Genomic DNA, 9,999 nt, shown 5'->3' with positions numbered 1-9,999 from the left:
TAAAAAACATGTTCACTATGCTATTCATGAAATATATATATATATGAAATATAAATGGTATAATATGATACATAAAATAGGATATACTACCTAGTGTATGTATAAAAATGAAAGGAGTTCATGTTTATACTAGGATCTCTTCCCTCAAGATATCTTATATCCTAAAATAAAAGCAAATCTGAAACTCTTCTTGTCTCAGGCATTTCAGATGAGGAATACTCAACCTGTAATAGCAAATTACTTTTTATGTATCAAACATTTATACCAATTTCTCAGTGTGTATTAGATGATTATGTCCTTGCATCAAACATTTATACTAATTTCTCAGTATGTATTAAATGATTAGGTTCTCATACAAGTCTTCTGAGATGAATACTATTATCAACTTATATTTTTCAGAAGAGGAAGCCACAGTTTCCCAAGATCCTATACAGAGGCAACACCACTGAATAAACTCAAAGATTACATATATAATATTATACATATATAATTTACATTTGTGCATGTATGTATGTGGAGGTCAGAATACAACTAGTGGGAGTCAGTTCTCTCCTTCTACCATGTGAATCCTGGAGGATGAACTCAGATTACCAAGCTTGGCAGGAAATGTCTTTAAGTCATTTCACTGGCCTTGGAGTTGATGTTTTTAATCATCCAAATATGCTAAGAGACTGGAGAGTCAGCTCAGTGGTTAAGAGTACTCGCTATGCTTCTAGAGGACCTGGTTTTGGTCCTAAGCACCCATATCAGGCAGCTTACAACTACTTATATGTTTGGCACCTGTGGGCACCTGCACAGACATGGCATATTTTCTCTCTCTTCTTGCTCATTAAATAAACAAATAAAGCTTGTTCATAAAGAAGCTGCTGTCCATTTCACCAGCTGTGCTAGTATGGCTTTCCTTTATTATAACAAGTACTTCAGGCGAATCAGCTTACACTTGGCTCAGTTTTAAAGTTTCTGGTGGGGTCTATGACAGGATGGGCTCTTTGCTTTGGGGCCTCTATGAGATGGATGGGAGTTTTCACCTCATCACAGCTTTGTTTGGTTGTTTTTTGAGATAGGGTTTCTCTGTGTAGCCTTGGCTTTCTTGGAAACTCATCCTGTGGATCAGGCTGTCCTTGAACTGCGTCCTCAGGCTAAAGGTGTGTGCCACCATCGACCAGCTCACCTCATCACATCTAGGAAGCAAAAGGAAGGAGCCAGTTTATCCTCCTCATGAGCACCCCACCCCATAACCTAGAGATCTCTCTTCAGTCTCTGAGTTGATCCTAGTTGTCATCTCATCACGGGCTTTAGGAAAACATTTAAAATCAAAGCAATGTCACCCCTGCTCCTGCTTTTGGGTGTTTACATACCCCGTACCAGTTTAATAATCCTGAAAAACATGTTTGGGATATTGACAGTTCAGTGGAGATTCTCTTACAGTCTTACCAGGGTACCACCTCATCCTTAATAACCTTCTTGAGGATTTCTTCTGCACGTAAAACTCACCAAGAACTGCCTCATTAAAACTCCTTCCCTTAAATACTTAGGGCTGAAATAAAATCTTTTCTACCAGGTCAGCAATAACAGCAAATCAAACGCAAGACCTTTATTGATTTTAAAGGAAATCTGATTTTTTTTTTTTTTTTTTTGGTCTTGTCTTTAGGTCATAGGTCGCCAGGCCTTTTTGTGAGAGAGAACTACTTTTCATATTCCACAAAGCTCCTACGGAGAATAGAATAGCAACAGAAAGTGATGTTTTTAAAAAGAAGTCATTTCACCACATAAAGATTCAGGATCCACTTACTGGACAAATGATGGACCCCTGACCTTACCCAACTGTAGATATTTTTTGTTATCTTTATTCTTTTTGAGTCTAAGCTTTATTTTCAGAAATGATTTAAGATATTTAGAAAAAAATGGCACTTGGCACTATATGGTTTTGAAACATGTGAGTTATGGATCTCTGATGTAATTTCTTTTCCTCCTCGCCTGAAAAAAATTATCATGAATGACTCAGAATGCAAAGCTTTAGCAGAAGTGTTTATTAGATACGATAACTAATATTCTGAAGTGAGAGGCCCGGAAAGGAAGTGTGGAATAATCTCGTGTTTTTCCTCAAAAGCAAACTCATTGGCTTCTTTATGGGAGCAGATTTTTCTTAAGCAGCCCTCTAAGAAGTCCTGGGATTGTCGCATGGCTCTTGTTCTGCCTTTTATAGACTGAACACCTAATAATACTTAAAACGTGTTGATGGAACAGGTTCACCTCAAGAGCTGCTCACCTCTTTAGTTGAACTTCATGTAAGAATTAAAACAAAACAAAACAAATAAACAAAAATCATCACGTAAGTCCGGGCTGTGCCTGAAAACTAGGAACCTCACAATCCATTCTATTATCTGAACTCCGTCCACAACAAGCAAACCCTGTTTCAAAACTTGTTATGGAAAGCAACCTGTGGGGTGAATGCTAGCACTGCCTCCCAAGAGCTGTGCCATTTTTATGATATCCCCAAAAGTTCTGGCAGCATGTTTAGGAGAGGGGATTTATCCCTGATTCTCAGAAGAGAACCTCGCTGTCCTTTCCCTATGCGCTTTGGAGGAGGATGGCCTCCTGGATGGTGACACTCTACAGCTTTCTGCGTGTTGGGCTCTTTTGCATCCTGACTTGTAGCCACACTTATCTGATCACAGAAACTTCCAGCTTCGTCTGTGGAGTTAGGTGGGAAGCAGCATCGAAGGCTAAGTCCTCAAGCTCTTTCCCGCCCCGGTCCCTAAAGCCAAAAAAACCTGAAGCTGTCAGAGTTCGCCACGACCGACCATGAAGAGCGCTGGCTGCACCGCAGGCACCGAGAAGGATGCACCGGGCGAGGCTGCAGGGTGCGCGAGCGGTCGGACGGGGGAGCGAGAGCCAAAGCTTGCGGAGCGCAGCCGAGCGGGTACCGCAGTCCCGGGAGCCGCCTCGGAGGGAGGCAGAGCTCCCAGCCAGAGAAATGTGCGGAAGGCGGGGCCCGCGGGGGCGGAGCCATGGGAGGCGTGGCTAGATGGAGGCGGGGTTATATGTGGGCGGGGCCATGGAAGACTGAGCCTACTCGGAGGTAGGCGGAGCTAGTGGTGGAGCCCGCGTTCCAGGGAGGTGAAGCCTGCGCCCCAGGGAGGTGGAGCTAGTGGCGTGGAGGCGGGATCCGAGGCAAAGAGGCGAGGCCCGAGGCTGGGAGGCGGGGCCTGTGCCCCAGGGAGGCGGAGTCCTCGGTGGGAGGCGGGCACGGAGGCGGTGCCAGGGCGGGCTGCGCAGGCGTCCCTTGCACCTTGTTGATTAGTCAGTGCCGGGAGCGCTGCTATGGCGTTCCTCGGACCCGCGGCTCCTCCTCACACTGTGCTCGAGGCGGAGGCTCGGAGGGGGCCGAGGAGGAGGAGGCGGGCGGCCGGCCGCCGCAGCTGCAGAGCCGGGGCCAGGGTAGGCGGAGGAGGAGCGGGAGCCGCCGCAGCCAGCCGGGCCGCCTGCAGTGCTTCCCTGGCTTGAGCGCGGGGCGCCAGCCATGCCTCGGTGTGGCCGCTGAAGGCGGGCGCCGGCGTCCCCGCCGCTGTGCCTCGCTGCCCGGCTGCCCGCGGCGGGAGAGCGAAGCCGCCCGCCCGCCAGCCAGCGGTGGAGCGGGCGCGGGAGCGCGGGGCCGGAGGAGGTGGGGAAGATGGACCCGGTGCCCTCGTTGGGCTGCAGCCTCAAGGATGTGAAGTGGAGCCCAGTGTCTGTGCCGCTCGACCTGCTGGTCAGCACTTACCGGCTGCCCCAGATCGCGCGACTGGACAGCGGTGAGTACCGGCGGGGCGCGCGGGTGCCAGGAAGGGTGGGACCCGGGAGGGGGGCGGGGGCTGTGCTCGCCCCTGGCCGTCTAGTTGGCCTGCGAGGCTGCCGCAGCCCTGGCGCGGCACTCCACTCCCCCCCAGCAGCAGTCGCCAGAGAGGTGCAAATCTGAACCCTTGCAGTGCAGTTAATAAGGGCACCTTAAAAAAAAAATATAGTGGAAACCTGCATATAGTAACCTTGAACGCAAGAATTACTCAGTCTGGAGACCCTGAAGTTGTCTTAGGCAACTTTCTGACGAAAATAATTGGGCTTTGGGTGGTATCTTGTTTGGGGTGCTCTCTCCAACCGGCCCTCCCTATGTCTGCCAAGAAGCTGCAGATTTCAGAGGAAAAGCTCCCGGGTGACCCAATGAAAACGATCACGTTTCTCGGAGATCTTTTATTACAGCTTGTCTATTCTGTTTAACACAGCAACGAGTGATTTAGGGTTGTGTGCAGAAAATGTCTTTAGCAGAAGTGATGGTATGCTTACGGTTAATTATTAGCTTAGCGCGCTTCCAGCTTAGAAAAAATATTTTAAGCCACTAAAACATATTGATTTGCAATCTGAGCTCTGAACCAAGAAATGCCTGTATTTCCTGAAACTGACCACAAGAAAACAACCAAGAACACCGCCCCCCACACACACTGATTATTCTGCACTGTGACATATGCAAACAAATATGTAGATGTGCTACTGTCAGTCAAGTGGACACCTTTAGTTTTGAGAGTTGTGACATTGGAGAGGACAATTTAAATTGTGTCTGCTTTTTGCTTTGTAACTTCACCGGGTTCAGCTTCATGGGATTTCAGATTGTAGGAAGAAGTCTGCTCAGCTGTAGGGCAGCAGGGCAGGCACATAGCTAAAGCTGTGGCCACATGCAAGCCAGATCAAAACAGGTCTGAGCAGAAGGATGCCATTTCTTCCAGTCACAGGAACTTGCATTAAGCATTGCCTTCTAGAGTAAAGTTAAAGTGTGTTTCACGTGAGATGTATGAATGCCTCCAAGGAGGTCTTACTCTATTGCTTGTCTGTGGGGCTCCCCTCGACACTGGGAACACTGGACAAGAGAATCAATAAATGAGGAAGTTCTGAAAGCTGGAAAACAACATTGGTATGCTTACTGTCCTTGTCTGGTTGTTGGTGGTGGTTGTGGTGGGCACTGGGAATAAGCTAGGAGTTTTTAAACTAAGAGTGAAGTGTGTGATGGTAATAACTGTTGAATCCAGGGGAGGACAGATGGCATATTAAGGCATTTCTGCTTAGCGTGGGGGTGGCAAAGTGTGTTGTGCTTTATTTAATATGTATCTGCAGGTGTGTGTGTGTGTGTGAGCAGTTTCATTTCCTCCTTCACTGTGCAAAGTTGTGTGTTTTGGCAGGTTGTGAGTCTTTACCTTTCCATTTCCAGACCTTCCCTCATCTCTGCCAACTCTGACAAAACTTCTTAGCAAGGCAATAGAGCATTGGTGCACATGGTGTGCGAATCGCTCAAAGTGAGGCTGTGCATCAGCCTCAGACATAACTCCCAGTCTTATTACCCACTTTCCTATCCCCATATTCATTAAAAGGGTCTGAATCAGCACCGAGCTCACCCCACACTGTTTTTCAAATTAGGATGTGGGCTGCAAGTCTTTACACTGTGTCCTTTCAAGCCTTGGGATGGATTTGATCACCACGTGTAATTCTCTTGTAAATTCCTCTTGTGATTTACCACTTGGGAATCACTGCAGCACACAAGTCATACTTGTAGCCAATACTACTGTACACTTGATTCCTTCATTAACCAGTCCCATCTCCTTTTTGTTAGCATAGATTCTAATAGCTGCATGACATTCTGTGCTGATGCCTATAACATATATCTATCTGATCCCCTGTCAATGGATATTAAATTGTATTTATATCTAATCCCTCATTGGTGAATATAAAGTTGCCAGTTTGCCTCCTCCTCCATCTTCATCTGTAAGTTCTGAGATAATGAGCATTCCTATACAAAGGCTTGTTTTGGGGATAAGAATGTATTCCTCCCTTGCTGAAAGCACATGTGAATCTTTTAAAACTTGTGACACACATGTTATTGCTCTAGAGACCAAAGGTTAGACTTATGCAAACATAGACATTGTGGGAACACTATTGGGTCCACATCCTTACTATAGTAGGGCTCCTTGTTTGCTTCTTAAATTTTTGCTAATTTCTTGGGGTAGGGGACAAGTTACTTTAACAATTTAATTTGGGTAGACTTTAAAAGAGCCAAATCATAGATTCTTTACACTAACGTGTTTCACTACAGTATTGAGGACATGTTAAGGGCATAACTGCCATACTTTCAAATGCAATGGGTAAACTCTCAGGTTTTGTAGAGTCCTAATCCTGTGAGTATGTTTTGGCCAGTTTTAATGCTATGGGAACATTTTGCACACACACACACACGCACACACACACACACACACACACACACCTGCTTTGACATTAAAAGTAGTTATTTTCCAAATCATTTCTTTTAAACGAAGCCTGAAAGAAACTGAAAAACATGCCACAAGTTGGCATTATGCCAAGAGGAAGGAGGATAGGGGCTGCCTTTAAGCTGTCCTGGAAGAACATTAAAAGTTGGAGTGGCTAGTGTTGACCATTGGGTGCCTGCTGCATACAGATATATTTCCCCGTGTTGCACACATTGTCTCTGTGCCTCAGCAGCCATGCTTTAAGGATTTGGGGAGCCTGGATTCAGAGAAGTTGAGCAAGAGATTCAAAATAAGCATTGGGGTTTCTAGCCACCCTTCTGCCCCATTAGCCCCTTATCTTTACAAGCTATGCTGCCTCCTCTTGTGGAGGCAGTGGGGTGGGGTGGTCTCTAAATAGTCTCACTGTCTCTGAAAGCTTGAGGACCAGAGAGTCAATTTAAAACGGTGTAGACGCAGGCTGAATTAAGTGCTGGAGTCATCCATCGCATGTAGATGACTTTCTGCTTCCCAGAGGAGGGGCAGAAAAGGGGAAGACGGGAAAGAGAAGGAAACAAGCGGTGTTTGGGGCTTGCGTTTGTATCTTTTTTGTACATTTACTATTTTAAAAGTATTAACTCTACAGTAAGAAAATAATTTTCCAATTCTTTGCATAAGACAGGCCAGATAGATGCTTTCAACTTAATGTGTTCAATGGTAGAAATTTTAAATTACGTTTATTTATTTGTGAGTGTGAATGCACATGTATGTGCATTTGCACATACATGCCACAGTGTACATGTGCATGTTAGAGGACAACTTGTGGGAGTCACTTCCCTCCTTCTACCATGTAAGGATGGAATTCAAGTCATCAGGCTTGGTAGCAAGTGCCGTTACCCACTGAACCATCTTGCCAGCTCTCTGGTGAAGAAATTGACCTTTGAGTAGTAAATACAGTTGGTGAGACTTCCTAGGTTTTGCTCCCAAATCTTTCTGGGGAACCCAAAGGAAAAGCCTAGATAGTAGTTCCCTAGGAGAGTTGATGACATGGCTGCAATCAGCAGAGGCCAACCCAGTTATTGATTCTCTGGCTGTCAGGTATTTTAAATGGCTGTAGTCTTATAAATTATAGAATCAGATTCCACAGATTCATTCAGAACCAGGGAGAGAACAGAGAATATTAACCCCTGCTCCACTCCAGCCCACTCACCACCAGGGAGCTGCCCATTTTCTGTTTTATCTTGCTAAAGTCCTACGTCCCTGGTGTGGTGCCACCACATTCAGGGTTAGTCTTTTGTCTGTGGCTGATTCTTTCTGGGGGGGAAAAAAAACTAACATATACATCCAAGTGTGTCTCAGCAATAACTTGGGGTCAAGTCTCTTAATTCAATCAAGCTGACGATTGAAATTAACTATTGTATTAACTATAGGGGAAGTCCATTTGGATTTTATGCCCTGGGGTGTTGAGCTGTGGGAACTTGGGTTTTGCCTTGTGCTGAGGTGTTCTGTGGCCTTACCAGTTATGCACCTGGAGACTGTAGAAGCAGAAATATGAACAATTACCCCCCCAAGGGGCTCCAGATGGCTGCTTGCAAAGTTGGAGATCCTTCTAAGTCCATGTTTTATCCTTGAAATTCATCTAAGTTCTGAAAATATGCTGTGTGATTGGTGTGGTGTGTGTGTGTGTGTGTGTGTGTGTGTGTGTGTGTGTGTGTGCGCACGCACACGCGTGCATGTGTGTTTTGTTAAACTAACAACATATATATTGCCTCAGAAGATCTTTATGCTTGTCTTATGGCTTCGTTTTTCCCTGTAGTCTGTATTTACAACACAGAGGGTGCATGTAGAAAACAGGGAAGATAAAAATAATGTTGAATTTGGAGTCAAGAACTCTACAGTGTTGGTCAGGTCTCTTCATTTATTTCCTTTGTAGTTTGTAGTTTTTATCATGGAAGAAAAATAGACATACCCTCCTCTGATGTGTCTTATGTGGTCCTATAATATTAGCCGATATTCACTGGACCCATACTATGTAATTCCTTGTGAAGATATTAGAATTATAGTAGGGAGAAAAACTTTGGAGCCAGCAGTCTTGTGTATCTGCTTATTTAGGGCATTAATGTAATAACATGTATGACTTACATGTATATTGCATAATAGTATATATGCATATTTAAGATTAGTATAGAGATGCTTATGTGCTTTCAAAGGGAGGCTCCTGCATGTATCATTGAGAGTGCAGAAGGAGCCAGAATAATAGATTTTAGTATACTTCTGCAGGCAGAGAAACAGAAATGCTCCAAGTGACTTCTGTGAAGTATAGATGTCATAGACATCTGCAGGTTATAAAAAGGAGACAAATCTTTATCAGTGAGAAAGTGTTATGAACTAACTCAGGGTTGGGCTGGGAGATGCTGGAGCAGGAAGTCAGGAAGGGTGTTTTAACTGAATCCAGAATCACCAAAGCAATGAGCTGAGGCATTTAAACATCTGAGTGTATATTTACATGGTTTTGGCTACAGGGAGTCTTTTTCATTGCCTGTAGTTACTTTTGTATGTAAGGTAATTCGTTAGGAAGTCAGTTTAAGGTTCTCATATACTGCACACTTCTAGTTTCTCCTAGTTCTCACTTACCTTGATTATTGGCCATGTCAGAAAGTAATAAAATCAGGATGGGAGAGGATGTTGTTTTAGGCAGTGGCCAGTGATAAACATTTAGACCCACAAGGCTAGGGTGGACATGGCCTCTTTAGTGTCTTTGTGTTCGAGTACCATGATTGTTTTGAAAGTCTTACATGAAGTGCATTTCCACATTGGCACTGAGAATCTGGGAAAATGCTTTGACTGTTGTGACATCATCAGCTGAAGAGGAAGTATTTTGGGTCTCTTTCTCTTATTGGCTGTCTTTCTAAAATAGCCAGTTCTTGCAGACCAGATTGTAAACTCATTTATTTTTGTTGGCTATCACTGAGGGACCTGTCTTTTCACTTACTAAGCCACAGCTCGTGGAAGACTCCTAAACTCTCGTCTGGTCTTAGTAGGACTCCTGTCTTTAGTACACCAGCTATTGTGTACTAAATGAAAAGTAACTCTCACTCATGGTTTGCATATTTTGTCATTCCTGAGATGCAAAATATCTGCTGAAACATTTTAAATATATGGAGATTAATTCTTTCATGGAGTATTCCCACATGAAAAGCCTCCCCCACTTCCCTACCCACTTCTATTATGAAATACACAAGAGTATTTTCTCCAACTTCAGGTTAAAGTTACCTAGAGCTATTTTTATTATTTCTCAGCTCCTAGCACAGAGCCCATCACACGGGAGACTCCAAGTAAGCATTTAATAAATGAATGAGCAAATCTCAGTGTTAATAACTGTGTTGCTTCAGACATCTACAGGCCTGAAATAGCAATTCACCCTGTTCCATTTGAGGCAGATATTGTATTATTAACTTTATAAATCAGAACCAGTCTTCTAGGCAAGCAATAAGAAAAACAGGAAACTCATAGACCATCATGATTATAAGACAGTGGTTTATGGGGTTGTTAGTTATAGTGTTTTAAATAAATTCATTTTAGAAATTGCAGCTTATTTTCAGGCTTAATAAAAATTTGTGGGATAAATAAACCAAGTGTCATGCTAAAGGTGACTGTCCGTGTTTCCTTGGTACATATGCCTTTGAATTTTAAAACTTTGATGTCGTTATTCTGCTCATGCGATCCCCATGTTTGC

General features: G+C 44.2%; 1 protein-coding gene across 1 annotated transcript in view; it reads left to right on the top strand.

Annotated features, from left to right (window-relative positions):
- Positions 1–3,615: 3,615 nt before the first annotated feature.
- The window catches only part of Garem1 (GRB2 associated regulator of MAPK1 subtype 1), a 161,556-nt gene continuing 155,172 nt past the window's right edge, over positions 3,616–9,999 (top strand). Inside the window, exon 1 of the mRNA XM_051202265.1 lies at positions 3,616–3,794. Within this exon, the coding sequence (XP_051058222.1) occupies positions 3,674–3,794 (121 nt within the window). The 5' untranslated portion in view covers positions 3,616–3,673. The remainder of the gene's footprint in view (positions 3,795–9,999) is intronic.

Source organism: Phodopus roborovskii, unplaced genomic scaffold, assembly GCF_943737965.1.
Source record: "Phodopus roborovskii unplaced genomic scaffold, PHOROB, whole genome shotgun sequence".
In the NCBI taxonomy this organism is placed as follows: domain Eukaryota; kingdom Metazoa; phylum Chordata; class Mammalia; order Rodentia; family Cricetidae; genus Phodopus; species Phodopus roborovskii.
The sequence above is the reverse complement of the archived record's forward strand: the minus strand, read 5'-3'. Positions and strand labels throughout refer to the sequence as shown.